The sequence below is a fragment of the Phalacrocorax aristotelis genome, chromosome 3 (genome assembly GCF_949628215.1).
Source record: "Phalacrocorax aristotelis chromosome 3, bGulAri2.1, whole genome shotgun sequence".
Lineage (NCBI taxonomy): Eukaryota > Metazoa > Chordata > Aves > Suliformes > Phalacrocoracidae > Phalacrocorax > Phalacrocorax aristotelis.
In genome coordinates, this window is record NC_134278.1 from 131,277,163 (window position 1) to 131,297,070 (window position 19,908).

Here is a 19,908-nt window from a genome sequence, read left to right on the forward strand (position 1 = left end):
CTTTTACTTTTCTCCTGACTGAGGTCTCTCACCGCTCGTTAGCAGAGGGGAACAAAGATGGATATGCAGCCACAAAGATGACAGGGCTAGTAGAACAGAGATGGCAGTAGTCTGGGGATAAGGTGAAGGGATGCTCTTTTGTGAGCTTCTATTATGAAAATAATCCTTACAAGCAAACACAGAAAGTGCTTGTGTTCAGTGCAGTGATTGCCAACAGGTAGTGGGTTGCTCCGTTGTCAGCATATTGAACAGATTTTTCTGGCAGGCAGGACAGAGGAAGATTTCAGTGGGTTGCACCTTTTGCAATCTATCTGGAAATAAAAATATCTGAATTGCATAAATACCTTTGAAGATAAGTTTCTCCAAATGGGAATATATCAAAGAAAGGAGGTGAAATGTTCAATCAATCGTGTGCATATACACCTGTATCTGAAGTGATTGGCAAATTTCAACAAGCTAATAGAAGAATGCAAAGGCTTATCTTAAAGCTAGCTGTTAAATTGAGGACAAGTGAAAGAAAAATCTTGGAGATAAGAGAACTTTTGTGTATACTAATTACAAGAATTCCCAGTAGGAGAAATACCAGTCCAGGGAGCCAGTGGTGCCATTAGCTTTGTGATAACTCTGTTTGGTGAACTGAGTAATTGTTTATATGAGATTAGCATGTCTAATTTAATTTTAAAAAAAATTTTCACAGGCTAGTAAAGGACATGGGTAATGTGTCTCCTGAGAAAAATGATGTAAAAAGCTGCCCCCGGGACTCTGGATATGACAGCCTATCCAACAAGCTAAGCATATTGGACAAGCTCCTCCATACTCACCCTGTGTGGCTGCAGCTTGGTCTGAACAATGGTGAAGCCATGGAAATTCTACAGGCTCAGCCTCCTGGGGTAAGAAGTATTTCAATTTATTTGATGCAAGTGTTAATTGTAAGCAAACAAACAAAACCCCCAAATGAAAAAGAAAAACCAAACTAGCCAACCAACACCTTCACCCCCATTTCTTCGTGCTTTGGATAATCCAGGGGAGGGTTTCCTGAGTGCTTGGCAGCTGGACCAGTTGGAGTGTAACCCATTGTCTGGGCTGATATGCTGGGGGGACTAGTTTGGGGTCTTCTGGAGCTGAGAACTAGACTGCTGCAGTTACAGCTCCAAAGCTGGACCTTGCTAACCAGGATTGTATGTAACAGATGTATTCCCCCATAATGAGAAGGCAATAGATAAATGGGAAAATATTGCATTTTATCCTTCACTAGTGCCTGCATTAAAGTTGCTATGATGGAAATCAGGCCCTATTTGCTTGGATGAGGCTGATGGCATGTTCTTAATGCTGCCTCCATCCTGGTGCAGAAGGGTTGTATGAATGAGCTGGTGGGACACGTGAGCACTCCATCAGTCTCCTTCAGAGTCTGCAGCTTGACTCAAGGCTTGGGATGCGCTGTGTTAAACTGAAAAGCTGGAGAAGGACGTAATGGACTTGGTGTCATGTGTGTTACACAAGGGTGAGATGCTTTTCTAAATGTTCTGCTGCCGTTCTACGACCGAATAAAATTCTGAGACATTTCATATAAATCAGAGATCGTGAAGTTGTTCTGGTGCCTTTTGTCTATAACCTGTCTCTATTAAGGCATCTGTGATGAAGCTAAAACCATGTCCTTTTGCCTTCATAACAGATATTTCTGGTTAGGAAATCTGCAAGACTGCAGAAGAAAGTAATCTCTCTGCGTCTGCCGAGTGACTGTGGGTTCTGCCTAAAAGAATTTGCAATAAGAGAAAGCACATACAGTAAGTTGAGTTACATACTTTTTGGCTGTTTGTCACCCCGTATGAGCCAGGAGCACGCTGCATTGGTGAGACCCATGCAGAAGATATCCAAAGTCATGAAAATAGTGTCACAGACTGCCTACAATGCTCTCTGTGGAGGGCTCTGCGAATGGATCAGGCATATCCTGGAGAAGGCAAGATATGCAGAAATGCTTCAGTTTGTGCTGGACACAGCTGGAATATTTCTTTTATGTACCTTGCTGAATCCAGGATTCATTGATTATTATGGGTAGTTATCCTCTTCTGTAGAAATGCAGCCTATAATCTTGTCTGCTCTCAATGAAATGTCCTTCTATTTCCTTGTACTCAGGAGACTACTTGGATGCAACTCTGTCATGAGCTCTCTGTCCACAAATTTCAGTGTGTTGCTGTTGGGGTTTTTTTTTAAAATGTAATAACTAAATGGATTTTAACACTTTAGAATCGTTCCTTATGAGAGATCAATGATTTTTGCTTTTTTACCTCCAACTATATTTGTTCCCTGTTTTCTAATAGAAATGAGCAAATGTTAGAGTTCCAGACAGTTTTAAAACAATACTTCCCTAATCTCTTTAGAGGGAGGGTGAGAAAAATATGTTTGAGATATAGGAATGACAAAAGGAAGCTGCAGTGGGTGAGTGTATGTGGTGCAGAAACTGCAAGTGGAGCAAATGGTTCATTTTAACAAGAAAGTGAAAACTGGAGAGAATTGGGAAAAATTTCAGTTAAACTTTCCTGAAGCAGAGGGTCTGTAGTTAACTCCTATTTCTATTAGTAAACTGATAATTTTAGTGGAGTTTTTCCTTTTTACCTCTCTTTTCCCTGCCCCCAGCAACAAAAAGTTAGTTCAGTGTGTCTGGTTTCAGTTACAAACAAGGCATGGCAAAGAGAAAAGAAAGCTGTCGATGATAGGGTGTTTTTCTGGTTTTGGGGGTTTTTTTAACCACAAGTAATCTCACATAAGTGAATTAATATTTGTGGAAAGCTGCTTGACTGGCAGTAGTACAGATGTATTTAATCTGTGTGATCTAAGGCTGTGTTTGTAGGCTTGTTAGACCAATGAAGTCCTTCTCTCATCTAGAAAATAAAATATTGTCTTTCATGAATAAAATTTTACCACAAGGGGGAAGTATCTACCGGTGTTTTAACTCACCAGTCATAGCTGAGGTTTTAGCTGTAGTCAGGGATCTGAACACCCATCTTCTCTTAGCCTGCCCCCAGATCACCTGCATGCTTACTGTCTGCATTGTTAGTGTCTCTCAAAGAAATCCCTTTTTCCGGCCACATAAATGACCAGGCTGACCTGTCCTTCAGTGTAAAGGTTGCATCAAAGATCAGTACCTGACTTAAGTTTTCCGCTGGTTCATGTGCACACCGTATAGTCAGTAGCACTGGAACCTTGTGTGGGGGAGCTGGCCTTACAGTACTGACAAAATTATACCTTCAGTACCTGCTGAGAGGTGTTGCTGAGGCATCCAAAGCTGCTGCATGGCTTTTGGTTTTCTCCACCAAGTCTGGGAGTCTGCCGTGTTTCAGTCCAGATGTCTGAAGTGTTTGCAGCAGTGGAAGTACTTTCCTTGGAAGATGGATTTCAAAGTGTCCTGCTGATGGTGAAACAGCGACAGCGTGTGCACCACACCAGCCGGAGATTGACCCCCAAGATCTGGCTTTTCTAACTTAGGGATAGGCTGAAGCAATCACAGACTTCACATTCACCCCTTTGTAGAGTAAGGGACCAGCATTTGTGTCCTTCTGGGACCTGGCTTGTGCTACTGTTATATTTCGTAAATGCTTTTCCCTCTGTTGTTCTAGTCTCAGTCATGTCCAGAGGTGAAAGATATAGATGGTTTCACTCTAGGAGCTGCTTCTGCTTGATGTTTGTAATCACTGGGTGAGACTTGCCACTGGCATCAGAGCTTAACGTAAGTGACGTGGCAATTACTTCTGCGTCATCATTACTGTGAGCAAGTATTTCTATCAAGAAGAAACAGTGGTATGGAGTGGGGAAAAAAATGAAAGGCATTGCTCGTGTCTTCCTCCCCCATTGTGCGAGGCAATGGCACAAAACAGTTGTCTTTTTTTTTTAACGGGTTTTGAGGTTACATGGTTTTTTTCAAGTGAATGAAAATTTATCATCTCCCATTAGGTGCTAATACATCTGAAGAGAAGGCAAGTCAGTAGGATGGAATGCAAGCAGAGGAAATAAGAGATATTAAGTATATCAGTACGCTGGGCAAATAAAGCCTCAGTTATTGATTTATTGTTTACTAACAAAATATTGTTCTAATAACACTCGATCTGTTTCCCAGGAATTAAAACATGTTTGGAATACAAAAACAAACCCCCCATCAAGACTATCAGTGTATTCTCAAAAATGTCATTAGCTGAGACTGTACTCCTCCACACAGTTTTCTCTCAACCAAACAGTAGCTAGTTTGTTAGTGCAAACTTTTGAATGTTATGCAAAAATTTGAGATGCCTTTTATTAAGCATTTCTAAGAAATGGTGGATAGATGTGTGATTCTGTCCCTCTTGTAACTTTCTTCACAGCATTTTCCTTGGAGGGGTCTGGAATAAGTTTTGCTGATCTATTCAGGCTCATTGCTTTCTACTGTATTAGCAGGTAAGATGGTGTTATGTTCTGAGTTGCATTTGCTAGACTGTCTTGAAAAATCAAGAGTCTCCAGAGTCTTAGAAGGTAATGGGAGAAATAAGAGATGAGAACTGGAAGTAAAAGGATCGTCTTGATCCTTTTACCGCAGCAAGGTTGCCAATTAGTGCTGACGGTGGTGGTTTCTGCTGTGGGAAATGCTCGCTAGGGATGCGCTTAGGTTGCTGTGCTTACTGTTTTTGTTTGTGGAGAAGCATCTAGACCCCCTTTGTTACTGGCCTCCATTTCAGCGAGCTATACGTACATGTGATGAAAGAAGCATTTATACCACATAAGTAATTGGTCAGCACTCAGATGAGAAATGAGCTGAAACTGCATTTAAAAGCAATTTAATGATGGGAGAGTCCTTATCTTGTCACCCTTTCAGTTCTGCATGCTAGTCAGGCATGGTAAGTGCCTACTGGGAGCATGCAGCAAATTTAGATTTCTCTTTTTCATTTTTTTTTTACCCCGTTCTCTCTCTCCCTCCCTCCATCCTTTTTGCATTAGTTTATCCCTATTCTGTCACTGAAGGCTCCAAGTTGCTTCATGTTTGCTGAAAGTAAGCCCACAAACACAGAGTAGCTTGTTGCCTTGCTCATGAGCCTCATAACTGAGAGTCTTTCCCTGCAAGGTGGCTTTAGTTTTCTTAATGGTATTTCAGTGAGCCAAGGTGAATTTAGTATCCTGATGTAGTCAGGCCTCCCATTCAGGAAGCACGTACAAACTGCATAACCAGGCTCTTTACCTGTTTACTCTTCTGTTCCTTTTCTTGTTGCCCTTTGGGGAAGGGGAAGGAAGTGAAAAGAGCGGCGATCGCAACTTAGGCATGGTGTTAAGGCTTTCCTAGTGCATCTTCCTAAACACAGCTTTAGCTGCAAACCCATCCAGAGATACCAGTAATAAATGCAACTTCAGCTGCAAACCTGTCCAGAGATTTCAGTAAATGAAGCTCACTCTCTGATTGTGGGTATGCTTTTGGAAACAGATGCTTATTTCCCCATTCAGTGGAGAAACATCCAAAGTGTTTCTGTTTGCCTAATGATTCTTAAGTGGCAGCATCTACCCAGCATCCTTGTCCTCTTCAGGCAGCTGTCTAGTATTGCTGGGGCTGCCAGAGGAAAATGTATGGACTTCTTAGGGAAGCAGATAGGTAGCTGTTGTACAAAAGAGAGTACCATTTAGTACATCACAGCAAAACCAGGACAATTTCTGAAAACCAGAAGTGATTTCTTGCAGTACATACCCAGTCAGTTTGTATGAGGATTCACAAGTTACCTGTCTTTGTACTGAGTCCATGATGATGTTCTAGACTCTAGATTGATTATCTGTGGCATGATGTTGCAGGTGTCTTTTCAAATACTTTTTAGCTGGTGAATCAGTCTCAGGCATATACTTGATTTGAATTTGAGTGGCATTCTGAGATCCTGTTTTTTCAACAAGTTAACATACAACATAGAGAATATTTATGGGATAAAAACCCACTATCTGTATTTCCACAGATGGTTGGCTTGTTCACAGAAAAAAGCAATTATGCTGACACCAGTTGTATGTAGGATTCCTGTCCTCCATTTGTTCTCATTTAGTCTTAGTTACATAGGTACTTCTATAGATTTTTGCAGTTTAGCGTGCACTGTTGTTTGAGGGTATATTGGTACCACTTGGGCGGGCAAGAGGTATAGTATTGGTTGATGGTAGTACTCATATGATGTACATATGATTAGGTGTGTCTTTCCCTTAAATCTCTGTCTGAAAGCTTTTTACACTGGATTTGGCTTATGTTGTTCATGCATTCAGGCATGTCCCTTTGTAAATATCCATTGAACTTCTAGTATGCATTGAAGAGAAACCACGTATGAGAATAACTTTTGAAGACTTTCTTAAATGAAGTGTGTTTTCAGCCTAGGACGGAGTAGCACCAAAACATCCTAGCTTAGATTTTTAGGGTAGCTGCCCAAGTACTCATCTAAATTTTTGTTCTGAGAACTGGAATGAAACTTTGAGAGCAATCAACAGCATATTCAGAAAATAAGCTGCTTTGAAGGGTTAAGGGCAGATAACGCTTTTGCATCTCACTGGAATGCTCATAAAAGATCAGGTATAAAAGCTTCTGCTGTAATGGGAGAAAATACTGGACAGCTCTATGAAAATAAGCCTATAGAGAGCCCTGGGGACTCTCCCTTGCACTTCATGCCTCTTTCCAATGTAAAGGAGCCCTGGGGATGGTAATGTTTTCACTGTGTGCTGTGTGTTTAAGGTTCTTGCTGCCTGCCACAGCTCAAGAAGAAAATAAGAATCAGGGCTCAGCCACTGGCAGTGTTGAAAACAAATGCTTTTAAAACTCGATGTTGTAAAAATTATAATTGTTTTTCTCTTTGACAACAGGGATGTCCTTCCATTCACCCTGAAGTTGCCTCATGCTATTGCTGCAGCAAAGACAGAAGCTGAACTTGAAGAGATTGCTCAGCTTGGACTGAGTAAGTAGTTCTCTACATAAATGTCATTCCCTGTGGCATTGCTGTAAGCTTGAAGAAATAGTCTGTATCAGTAAGTAGTTCATATTGGTCAGTGGTGATACAGATTTTACTCGGATAAGCAGCTTCTCTTACAGGGAAGGCCAAACTTTGTACTTGCCAAATGGTGACCTTGGTGCTCTTCCTTCCTTCCATGCCTGCTGTGATATTTTTGTTAGAGTTGTTTCCTTCCTTTCTTCTCTCCCCTCTCCAGGCATCCCTTGAGCAAAGCAAGCCTTACAGTCCCCAGACAGAGGTTTGATATAGCTTCTCCTTCAAGGGCTAATCTTAGCTGCAGGCTCACATAGCAGGCACAAGCTTAATAATTTGCTGGAGTTGCCAGGAGAGTGTAGGAACTGAGGTTCACTGTTAATAAAGCATCTTTCAGATTGACACGTGATCTTAGAATGGTGATTTCTGAGATCAGTGCCTCGATGCAGTAGCATATTAATAAAAGAAGTGGTGTATATCTAGGATCTGCAGAATGTATCCATGCACGCTGGTTTGGTGAAATTTTAAAAACAACAAAAGAAAATGCAAGGACATGTCCTTACCTTGCTTGACTGCTACAACCTAATACAGGCTCATGGTAAAATGTGCCTTGAGTTTGCAGGAGACACAAAGCCTGGTGGGATTTGAAACATGGACTCCACCCAGATGAATCGTTGAGCAACTCTCGCAAAGTGCTGAATGGCCTGATTTTGTTTTGCAGGAAGGGAGGGTTGACTGTCAGCAGTCTTTGTTCCAGTAGATTATTTTTTTTAATCATATTTGATTTAGAAATGGATCCTCACTATTAGCATGAGGCTCTCTAGAACTATTTGGTGGGGCTTTGCAGCAAAGCCATACACAGGGAACTACTGCAATGCTTTGCATTTTGTTTTCCTGCAGTAGCAATGCAATTAAGGGATTTGTTTTAGAGAGGAGGCAAAAGACTTCACAGGTTATCTGCAAGTTTAGGTAATTAGATAGATGGAATTATGGATTTTCATGGGGATAGAGGCGAACATGGAACTGTTGGATCAGGTGAATGTTTGGACAGGGCAGGGGAAAAAAGGTCTGATTGGGGTACAGTGTAGTGAAGACAGTCTCCCAGTGACACCTGGAAGCCCTAAAGTAACCTTAGGTGAGTTTCTATGTAGATGATGATAATGGTGGTTTTGAGCAAGGTCTCCAGACTAACCACGCTGTCCTCAGCGCCAGAGAGCACCATGGCCTACTTGCTGCAGTTAAGTTTGCTCTTGAACAGTCTCCATCTATGTTGTGTGTGTTGTTTCTTTAAGCTAATATATTTGAAAGCTGAGGAGGAGACTGATGGATCAGTGTCTGTGTGGTTGGTGTATTTGGGATCAATTACTTACTGTATACCAGATTAAGATCACAGTTTCTGTGAGCAAAAGCCAACAACAAATTTGAGATTTTGATGGAGTTTTAGGTATCAATGTGCGAAAGAGCGCACAGGGAAGTCAGCCCTTCAATGCTGTGGACCCAAGAGATGCCTTAAAAACTTCCAAGGGCCCTTCCTGTTAAGTGTGAGCTTTCCTCCAGCAACATGTAGGTACAGACCACCCTCATCTGAGTACGGAGGGTTGTAGCTCCTGTCAGAGCTCTGTTACACTGTAGGCTCAGAGGGAGAGCTGCACAAGGCAGGTCAACAGCATGTAGCCCAGCAAACTGCATCAGGAAGAACTGGTGGTAAAGGTTTCAAGGCTGTTTCCAACCTGTAAGGCTTCATGTGCTGAACATAAGATTCCCTGTCTCGGTCTCTTGTGTTTCACCTGCAGCGGTGCTTACGTACTGCGTGTTTGGAACAGCCCACATGCCAGGCACACTGGCCAGTCTGCTGAGGGCTATGCAGGCAGGATATGAAGTCATGGAGCAGGAAAGAAACAGCAGCGTTGCATGACTATGTAGAGAAATATGCCTGTGCCTACATATGTTCTCTGGCAGTGGCCTGCACCAGGGGCCATTTTCTGTCTTCTGCCCCGTAGGCAAGACACACCTGTCAGGGCACGGACAGGGGAGTGCTTGGCATTCCTGCAGTTGGGCGCAGGTGTCATTACTCAAGAGCCCAAATGAGGCATCTTTGACACTACAGGAAAAGGGGCCATGTCAAGATTGGAAAATTTTAGCAAAATCTCCCTCCTCTGGTATTCCAGTCTTATTTTAGTCCGATTGCTGTCCTCCTACAGGTTTCAGTCTTCCTACTTTGAGGATCTAATGGGCTTTACTGTTGACTCAGTTTCACAAACATGCTGACTCTTTGGTGGGACAAGTGGAGAGGCTGCAGCTGAAACTTGCTGGTTTAGCACAGGTTTTCTCTACTGCTGGTGTGGGACTGCACATTCAGTCTATTTATGTGTTGCTGAGTGTCTAAAATGTCTGGATAACTGTGTCACCATTGCAAAGGCAGGGCTGCAGGCCAGCACTCCTAAAGACATGTGCGTATTTGGTCTGTGTCCCTAAAGATTATGCATGCACCCACCACAGCAAAATGTGAGCTGTCTTTTCATGTGTAGTTGCATTTGTTCACTAGCAAAAGGAACCAAACCAAAATTGTTGAGTTGCTGTAAGTGACCATCAGCTGGTGTAAATCAGCCTAAGTGTTGTCTTTAATGGGTGAGCTTATTAATACCAGCTGAGAATCTAGGTTTATTTCTCTTGAGTCAGATGAGTAGTTTGTTAATTTCAGTCTTAAGTTGGTAAGAATTACTTAGTCTTCATTCCTTTCTTTGATGCTCAGTTTATTTTTAAGCTTACTTCAGTGGGCCGATTTGAAGCTACGCATTGGTTGTGATATTTATAAATGAGTAAGAGCAGTCCCAGGAGTGTAGTAGGAGGCTATGTCTGGTGGTGTTTTTAAAGGTTCACTTGGATTTTTTTTATTTCTTGAATTAATAAAAACTGGTCTAAATTTCTTAATACTTGAAAGTGGTGAAGTTGAGCTGAATGTTCTAAAAGCCATCTGCATGCTGGTTTGCATTCTTACGTTAATGCAATGATGATTTTCAGACTTTTGGAGCTCCCCAGCTAACAGCAACCCCCTGGATCCTTCAGCTCCCCGTAGGCCTGTGCCTTTGGGCAGTGCTTGTAAAGACTCGCGTCAGCTCTGCCTTATAAATGGAGTGCATTCTATACGAACCAGAACGCCTTCGGAGCTGGAGTGCAGCCAGACCAACGGAGCACTGTGTTTCATTAATCCCCTCTTCTTAAAAGTGCACAGCCAGGATGTCGGTGGAAGTCTGAAAAGGCAGAGCCTGAGAACTCAAGATGTGAATGGCACAGCGAGGCCTCGCTCCCCCCCGCCCCGGCCGCCACCACCTTCTATTAATAGCATCCTCACGAGTCCACAGATTTCCAGGAGTATAAAGCAGGCGAGTATGCCAGAAACAGACAACCATAAGAAAGAGAGGGGCTTGGGTTTGCTGCAGAATAAACCAACCCCTATTCCACCTCCCCGGCTGAAGAAGCAGGCTGTTTGCTCAGAGGTGGAAGGTAGCTCAAAGACCGCGGCAGTAATTCGACCTGGCTGCAGCTTGGTGAGTGTGCCTGAAGCTGCTGGTGTTCCAGGAGAAACCCTGCCTGAGCCGGCTCCAGCAGCTGCCAAAAAGACGGTAGCTACCAGCTCTGAGTCACACATACCGTGGAATGGAGGCAGGCAGAGACTGAGCGACATGAGCATTTCCACCTCCTCGTCTGACTCGCTGGACTTTGATCGGAGCATGCCGCTGTTTGGCTATGAGGGGGACACTAACAGCAGCCTGGAGGATTTTGAGGGGGAAAGCGACCAAGAGAGCATGGCACCACCTTTGAAGCCCAAGAAGAAAAGAAACAGTTCGTTTGTTCTCCCCAAGATTGTGAAATCTCAGCTACGGAAAGTCAGTGGAGTTTTCAGTTCCTTCATGACCCCTGAAAAGAGGATGATTAAGAAAATTGCAGAGATGTCCCGGGACAAACGCACTTACTTTGGATGCCTAGTGCAGGATTATGTCAGCTTTCTCCAGGAAAACAAGGAGTGCCATGTTTCGAGCACTGATATGCTGCAAACAATTCGGCAGTTCATGACCCAAGTCAAGAACTATTTGTCCCAAAGCTCCGAACTTGATCCCCCAATCGAATCGCTGATTCCTGAGGACCAAATAGGTAAGAGACTGTCCTGTGTTCTGGGGGAAGGTGAAAATGTATAACCTGTGATTATAGCAATAGTCTTTGTGTCAGTTTGGAAAGGTGGGGTTAATTTTGCTAGCAGAGTTGGAGCCATTGGGTATTTGAGTCTTAAAGCAAAACAACCCCACAGGCCTCCTACCCCCAATCACCCTAGCAGCTCAGAACTATGAAACAAAGTTGTACATTAAAAGTTATCCTTAAAACAGCTGCAGCGTGGACTTTTTACCTCTGATTATTACTTGGGGGGGGTGGGGTGGGGTAACTTTATTTTTTAGCTGCTTTATTGTTAACAGTACAGAATCCTTTATTTGCTGACACACGTATTTTAACCTGAATTGGGCTTGGACCAAAACTGTGCCAGTTTTAACCATATGGATTGTAGCTGTAAAACTAGAATTTAGTCAAAACCAGTGACAGTTAAGAGCAGAGAGATATTTCATAGCAACTTACTTTTGAAATAAATCTCATTCTTCCAAACATTCTCGTTCACTCCTAGCAAAGCTGCACTGTCACTACACTTGAAGCTAAATAAAAAGGGCTGCTAATATCAGGATTTCTATACCTCTCTGTTACATGTACGTGTTTATCAATGGTTGCAGATAAGCTATATGTTTGAATACATGTTTTAACAACAGAGACTTGTGTATCCACAAAAGTGAGTTCATTGTTGCTGCATAAAATCTCACTGCCCCTCTGTCTTGCAGTCCGAGCAGTATTTGTAAACGAGCCTATAAGCCGCATTTAGGAGGTAAACATCCCTCAGGACAGAATACTTTCCTTGTGAGCTCACTTCAGTCCTAATCTGCTTGTTTTTCTGCTGTACCCCAGTGTCCCAACAGTTGGCCCGGTGCAAAATTGGCAGATAGTTTTTTCTCTGGGACGAGAGGGTCATTTTATGTTGACATTTCTGTCTCTCCTTGATGAAGAGGAAGTATTCCCATGTAATCTCAACTTCATTTGCACAAAGTCAAGCAAAAGTAATAAGCAATGCTAAAGCAAATATAGAATTAAGAGAAGTGTCCTCAAAATCAAGACTCTTTCAAAGACGTGTAATGGTCTCACTAGAATAACAATGAATGTTATGTGAAAGATAAAACAGCGATTTGAGCAGTGGTGTAGGTGCATTTTCACCTAGATTTCTGCAGAGTACTTGGATATTTGACCAAAAAAATACAGATCTAGTTTGCTTTTAATTTTGTGAAAGCTTGGTTTGACACTTACTTTTCATTGTAAGGGTGTGGTTAAATCAGACTGTGGGTCTCTGGAGACTAGCAAAATGCTGCTTGCTTTTAAATGTTTCAGTAGTTTGAAGTAGCTTAAGCTATAAAACATAATAACTAAACTACATCGGTTTTCTTCAGCGACAGAAAGTCTGGCTTTGACCATGTGATTAGACGCAATTAATTTATAAAGTGAGATGGTTTAAACAAAGAAAGAACTTGCTTTTGAATCATCTGCTGCCTATGGCTTGAGCCTGCAAACAACAACAGTGGATCCAGGAGCATCAGATGTTGCTGATATAAGCAGATAACTATGTGACAGCAAGATTTAGTCATCCCTATAGAGAACTTTTTATGATGTAGCCCTGCCTATTACTCGTGGTTTTGCTTGACTGTTTCATTACAGAATTGCAGCCTGACTTTTAACTTTGTGAGTAGTCATTTATCCCCTCTTGTCAGTTTACACTTTTGTGGTGCAGGCTTTTTCTCTCAACGTGTCAGCCCAGGGCTGGGTGTGTGCTGCTGGGAAAATGCTCCTTCTTTCTGTTCATTATGTACTGTCCTGTGGCGGTGGCGAGTCGGTATCCGAGCTCAGAGGCTCTGGTCAGGCCTGGTGACCGCCGAGTTAGAGCGGGCCACATTGGCTGTGCCTTGCCGGGGACTCGCAGAAAGAGGTGCTGGATGTATTTGTGTAACAGCAGCTTCACCCTGTGACTTGGACCCTGCAGCTGGTGCTGGCGGGGCAGGGAGTGAGCTTCTGGCAGAAAATGTTTGGGCCTCTCTGCTCCCCAGGCCAATCCTGCCTCTCTGGAGAGGAGCCAGAGGCCGTCCTTGCCTCCCTCTCCCACCCAGCAGAACTGCTGCTGCCAGTCGCCTGTTTTGGGCAGCCAGACTTCACCTTATCCTGCTGCTCTCTCCTGGATTTTGGTACGTGCTGGAGCAGCACTCCACCAGGCTTAGTGAAGCCCTTAGTATTTGGGACTTTCTTCTGTGTCTGCATAATGATCTTTGCATCATGTAGCTTTTCCTGTAGAACTGTATCACGGACTTCCCAGACTCTTGTAAGCAAAAGACTTCTGTTGGGAGATCTTTTAAGTTTCTCAGACAGGGAGCATATCAAATTGTTTAACTTCTGCCAAATCATCAGGAGAATGTGCATCAGTGTCTCTGATTATTCCCGACAGGTGCCTCCTAATTGTAGCACTGTAGACTGCTAACTGTTCCTGAAACAATGGGATTCCCAGTGTTGGGACAGAATCAAGACTAAGGCACATGGCTTCTTATTGTTCAAGGTTGGATGCGAAGTGTTTTTTGTTTTGGTGTGTTTTGTGGTGTGGTTTTCTTTTTGGTCATCCATACCTCAATATATATCTACAGAATAAAGACCTGGGCTGGTCAGAGGAGACCCTGATAGTCCACAGCTGCTTGAATAGCAAATGTTCTGGAGTTTTTGTTTGTGTTTCTTCTTTTCCTGGCTGTGAACAGGAAAGAGTCAAGTTGATTGTCATGACTTTACCAGGTGATCACCAGGTGGGATCTGACACCTGAACAACTTCAGTCTCAATGTCCGAATCTGGGCCTAGCCCAGGAAATGACTGGTATAAATAATTTAGCACTAAGGTATTAACTGATAGTTAATATCAGTTATATCAGGGAAGGTGCCTGGGCAATACTGCCTGTTACTTGTTTTGGTATTTCTAATGCATAATGGATTTTTAAATATTGAATGTTAAAAGAGGCTTGAAGAGAACATGTTGGCCCCTTACTATGATGGGACATGCCATGTTGTGGGGACTTGGGTCTGTATGGAGGAGTCGCAGGCAGATGGAGCTGGAGGCTCTATAGAGGAGTATAGTCTGTTCCCCATGGGAGCTTGTGTGCCAGGCACACTGAGGGGAGGCTTCTCTGAGCAGCACTTTTGCCTTTGTATTCCTCTTGCTGAGAGGCAATGTTTTACTTCTGTACTTATGATATTTTATCATGTTAGCTTTAGGCCTGTTTCCCACTTATGAAGATAACTTTAAACCTGTTCTTGAAAGGACTGGTGATGCCCTTCTCCCACCTCCTCCATGATATCCTATGTGGGTTTTGTATGTGAGCTCTCTGCTTTATCATCCAAATTTTTAATGAAAAGTCTGAATAGACTAAAGCCCAGGGCTGACCTGCACGGTTTCTCTTTTCAAATATCTGTCTTGTTTGACAGTCAGCTGTTGATCATTTGGCTCTCAGTGCAGTATTTTATGCACCCATCTTATGGTAATTACAGCAAGACAAAATTCCCCTTGTTAGCTTACAGGAAAGTTGCATGGAATAGGGTTTTGGATCATAAAAGATACAGCCCACCCTCTGCTCCCCTCTTCTCCACTGGTCCAGTTATCCCCTCAAAGGAATTAGAATGATATGCCACCATTTCTTCTTGAAAAACTCAGGTTGGCTGTTTTTTAGCACTGTGTTACTTTTTTGGTGCTTGTACACTTGTTTTGGTGTCCCATCCCCCTACCCTGTCATTCATCCTAGTATCTTTCTAGTATCTCAAGGCCGATGAATGTGTCACCCAGTGCTCCCCCTTTCATTAATGGAGTGGGGGTATAGGGTAAGTAAGAATCAGTGGTAAAAGTGCTGAGCAGAGGATTTAGTTCTCCCTTTCCTGACCATCCTGGTGATTTGCTCAGTGACTTATTCCCTGCTCCTTTATTATTTCTTTAAGAGAAGGCATGTATTTACCACACAGCTGTAGTGTGAGTTCTAATTAACTCACAGCTGATTAAAGCAAAACAAACCCAGCACAGAGTGTTCTGCGATTCATTGGTGTGCTTTTTTAAAGGTAAAATTAGGGGAGGTTTACCCTAGAGACCTTTCTTCCCTAGCTGCTCAACTTCTGCCACCGCCACCTATCCATCACCTACCTCAGTTCTACCTCTGTTTTCAGGGTTGTGCAGATTATCAAGGAGTGTGGGCTGTGTGAGGTCTTACTTTCAAGTCTTGCTCCTTTGGAGGAAATGTCCTTGTCCGTGCCATGGGCTAGGCATGTGTCACTGTAGACATCCACCAGGAACTGGACACTTGGCCATACTCACATGAGCTGTCTTAAAATAGCTCTGTATCAGTCATGCAAGTCTATGAACATGCAAGATACTAGTACAATCCAGAACAAAGCAAATGCAGTGTAGTCAGGCATCCTGCACTTACATGCCATGGTGTTCCAAAGCAGCCTCCTGCTTTCAGCCTCCCAGGCCATGTCGCTAGTGCAGGATTGAGCCTTTCCATGATGGTGTTCCCAGGCTCGCTCAGTCTCTTACTGAGCCTTTCCTTTACGCTTGAATGGTTTGGCCATTGTAAATGATAAACAGGCCTTGCATGTAAATCCAGGGGCTGAAAACTGACAGATAATCTCAGTGGGGCAACAACAGTTGGTAACAGGTAAACTGACAGCCTGGAAAAGGTGAGAGCATGCCTGCGATTTCAGGCAGCGAGGGTTGTAAAGAGGCAGCGTAAGGACACTTGCGATGACTAATCTGTTGTCCTTTGTAGATGCAGACTTGTGGGGTTTGCAGCAGCAAAACAAAATAGCATGTCAGCACAGGATACAGATGTGTTTCCACAAGTCACAACGAAACTAGCTGGCTGGCCTTTACAATTCATTTATCAAAGCATTTCCAGTTCCCATTTTGAGGCTAGAGGCTAATTATAAGTATAATTTCAGGAACGCTACATGGCGCTCAGCTTAAATGATATTCAATTAAAAAAAAAAAACAAAGAGTTTTTCTTTTCAGAACTTCAAAACCAACTCTTGGTTTTGGAGTATTAAGCATCCTGGGAGGATATTTGAAAATACTTTGCATATGCTGAAGTAAACAGGAATTTTTGTTACTGATTTGGATCTGAGAAATACACGGAGATGTTATTGTAAAGGATCAGTCCTCAATTCACCACCTAGGTGCTAACTTGCCTGCGGGACCCTCTTATACTTTTCGTGTTCATTAGAAGTTAAGAAGTGAAAGCTGCTGCTGGCTGGGAATTGTTTTGTGGGATAACGTCCAGAAACACCTTGCTCTGAAAGGGGCCAGTAATGGCACTTCAGAAGGAAAGAGTAAATAGTTGGATGGTCTGATCCCCAAGATGCTTATAGGTTTCATTTGACACTGAATATTGGTCTAAGACCCAGATCACAAGAAATACTGTCCTTCCAGGCTTTAATAATAACTACTTATATAAGTTTTATATTAATTAGGATATGTATGGGTGTTGACCATTTAAAAAAAAGTCCAGCGCTTATCAGTCTTGCGATGTTATTGGCCTCATCGGCTTGCTAGAATTTGCCACATTTTAATTTGAGGGCAGAACCTCCATGGTTCTTAAGTCTGTGCCAAGAATTCATAAAGGGGTTGTTTGGTTTGGTGGGGCTTTTTGGGGGTTTGTGGGTTTCTTCTTGTTGTTAGTTTTTGTTTTTTAAAACTGTTGTATCTTAGTCACTTCCTTGTTTGCTGGCTAGTTCTGTGCAAACATGCTGCATTGAAATGACAGTTTCAGTCTACCCTTACCAAGCCAAAGCAGTTAGTATCTCTTTGGAATCGCAGCTATATGCCCTTTATTTGATTTGTCTCCTATTAGCTGTAATATAGTCAGTGGACAGCTTTCCTGAAGGATGCTTTGCTATATATCCTGTCCTATTTTTATTTACCTGATCACATTAACAGCACAGAAGCCATTAGGAACAGCCTTCAACAATAAGTACTTGGACCCTGTGTGCAGCTTTGAGCACAGCTGTGTGAGCTATCTGCTCTCTTCCTCTGCTGCTTCAAATCAATTTAAGTTCCTGGAGAAAGTGTGAAATGTGGTCAAGTAAATTTCAAAGCAATTTCCAGGCACTGCTTTTGGACCCTGTGATGAATTGCAAATATATAAGAAAGTCTCCTCGCCATCTTGCACAGCTGTAAAAATATGTGCAATTCATCTGTACAGGAAGCTGTGGGAGTGGCACTAACTTAATAAGGGTTGAGGGCACAAGACTTAGGGCTTCTACTTCTTGCCTACAGATAACAAACCTGGCCCCAGCCACAGACTGGGGCCCTGCGGAGGGATTTTTTCCTCGTGGCAGCATCCAGTTCCTGTAGCTCTGGGGAGGGACTGATACTGCAGGCAGCAGCTGAACCAGCTCTAGCCTGCAGCCTATAGGGATCAGTCACAGAAGCGTACTGAGTTTTCCCATCTACCATCCCAGGCTAGGTACTTCCTCACTGTCAGACCAAGGGCTCTAAGAATCACTGCTGAATTCTTTACAGTTTATTGAGCCTCCTGTGACCAAATGTCTTGCTGACCCCACTGTATTGAGATGAAGGATGGCTGACGCTAACTATTCATGTGCAGAACTTCCAGTGGAAGGCTGTGGAAGTTAAAATTTCGTGAGGTTAGAGAGTTCTCTAGCTGAACGTAATGTTTGGCAGCACTGACTGCTTTAACTTTGACTTAAACAAGACCAGGCAGTTGGAATGCAAACTGCAGCAGTGTTCCGCGTAGAAGCAAAGCAGTTGGTGTTTCTGGTATTTAAAAAAACTGAGCAGGAAGTAGAAATAAAGTAAGCCAAACTGTCAGACAAAAAAAAAATTATCAGTGAAGCTAGCAAGGACCTTTCGTGTATCCTCTAGAAATTTGGCTAGCTAGCATACCCATGTGTGAGTTTTGTGCATTTTTCTTGGAAAAATATTTCTGCCCCATGAGCCCTGAGGATGGCTTTGGTGGCAAAGAGAGGCAGTTTCTGTCACTGTGCAGAAGGGTGATGCTTCTGCTTTCCTGATTGGGTTTGGTAGGGCTCTCAGTAGTGATTCTGTGGCTCTACCAACTAAGTAGATAAGGATCAGTCACTTGAAATGTTGCCACTGGTTACATATAATTGTCAGCTCTGGTCGGCAGGAAGCTGGATCCACCCTTCACGCTCTGTGACAGGCCATCGAGAACACATGTCAGACTGGTTATGCCTTTACTGGTGGCGATAGGGAAATCTAGAAAATCAGACGGCAAATGCTGCTCCTCAAGTTCACTCTTTCTCCCTTCCAGCAGCTTTCACAGTCTGTTATGAGAGCGAACCCAGATGCTTTTAAAGCATCCAGGAATGAAGCAGATATACCTTTGTCGCCTCCATCAGGGTCTTGGGGCAGGGAAATAGCTACAGAAACCCCAGCAGAATTGAGATGGGGAGATGGGAGCTCCCAATAGAGTTGGACATTTGGGAATCACATGCCAGACAAACACAGAATAAATGCTACGTATGAAGCAAAGGCACTGTAAGAGGGAGTGTGTGCAGGGCACATTTGTGTGGGAAAGAGGTATGAAGGCCCAAAAGGAAAAATGGCTGAACACAAGTATAAAATAAATGAAAACATAAAGCAAAAGCAAGAAAACAGAAGTTGGTAATGCTTGTTTAGGGGTGGGGGTGTAAATCTCAAGCCTCAGAAACAGCCTGCAATTTAAAAAAAAAAAAAAATGGGGGCAGAGGTGGGCAGAAAGAAAGTGAGTGTGGTCTAAGGAAAACGTAAGAACAGGCCAAGAACCTGGAAGGGGCATGAGGTTTAATGAAACTTTGAGTCACCACTAGCAGCAGGAATGTCTACTGCTAGCTTGTATAAATGTGTGATCTAGCAGCGACAGAGTCTCTCCCCTTTCTGCTCCTGGTCCCTGTGCTCCCCTAGTACATCTGCCTACTCTAGGCTCTGATCCTGCCCTGTGTCAGGATGTTGGTGCAGTAGTCGGGTTGAAGGGTTCCCAGTTTTTCTGCATGTAGTAAAAATAATTGATGTAAGCTAATATTAATATAAGCTATGTTGCCATAAGGATGCTGAGCAGGAGAGGAAATTAGCTTATCAAGGTTTGCAGAGAAACATTTAGCAAAGAAATTTCTCTGTTGATGTAGTTCATACTTTGAAAACAGGGAAAGACTGTTTAAAGGAAAACTTGAGTAGAACAAGAATTAAAAAAAAAAAAAAACACAACCAAAAAAAACCTGTTAGTGGTTACTGTGCCACATGCACACTATTGCCAAACGAAGAACTTCAAACTTGATGACAAAGCTGTATGTAAGCTTGCATGATGAAATCCGGAGCTTGACAAACACAGCTTAGTTTTCATTTATAGTTTAAAGCCCATAATCTGTCCAAGTTCATAAAAATCTTGACAAAGTTGAGCCAAGTTTTAGGAGACCGTGGCTGAGTTACAGTTTCTGATGGAAACTATGCAAAAAGGATGGGCTTTTATGCCAAAGCAGAAAAAAAGTTATGGTTTTGACTGTGTTTTACTTCAAGTTTGGGAGTTAAAGACTAAGCTCAAAGTTTACTGGAGCTACAGCTTGCCTTTTCTTTTGCCTTTTTTTTTGTTGGAGAGCCTGCAGTTTATCTTTGTGGGTTTGGTTTTTTTGTTTTGTTTTTTTTTAATTTACCACATTGCCATAAATGAAAACTGAATACAGATTCTGCTCTGCCTTTTGTTTTCTTGTTACCAAACATCTGGAAACTCAGCTTGTATAATAAATAGGCCTTAGCAAGTAGGTTTTGCTCTACAGTGTC

General features: G+C 42.8%; 1 protein-coding gene across 14 annotated transcripts in view; it reads left to right on the forward strand.

The window, feature by feature from the left end:
* Positions 1-19,908, forward strand: part of LOC142055585 (sodium/potassium/calcium exchanger 3-like) — a 273,389-nt gene that overhangs the window by 243,858 nt on the left and 9,623 nt on the right. For 13 of the 14 annotated variants that reach the window (XM_075089697.1, XM_075089698.1, XM_075089701.1 and 10 more), the window contains 5 exons: positions 698-890; positions 1,673-1,784; positions 4,353-4,425; positions 6,838-6,929; positions 9,978-11,108. In XM_075089697.1, the coding sequence (XP_074945798.1) occupies positions 698-890; positions 1,673-1,784; positions 4,353-4,425; positions 6,838-6,929; positions 9,978-11,108 (1,601 nt within the window). The remainder of the gene's footprint in view (positions 1-697; positions 891-1,672; positions 1,785-4,352; positions 4,426-6,837; positions 6,930-9,977; positions 11,109-19,908) is intronic. The other variant, XM_075089710.1, reaches the window with a different exon arrangement.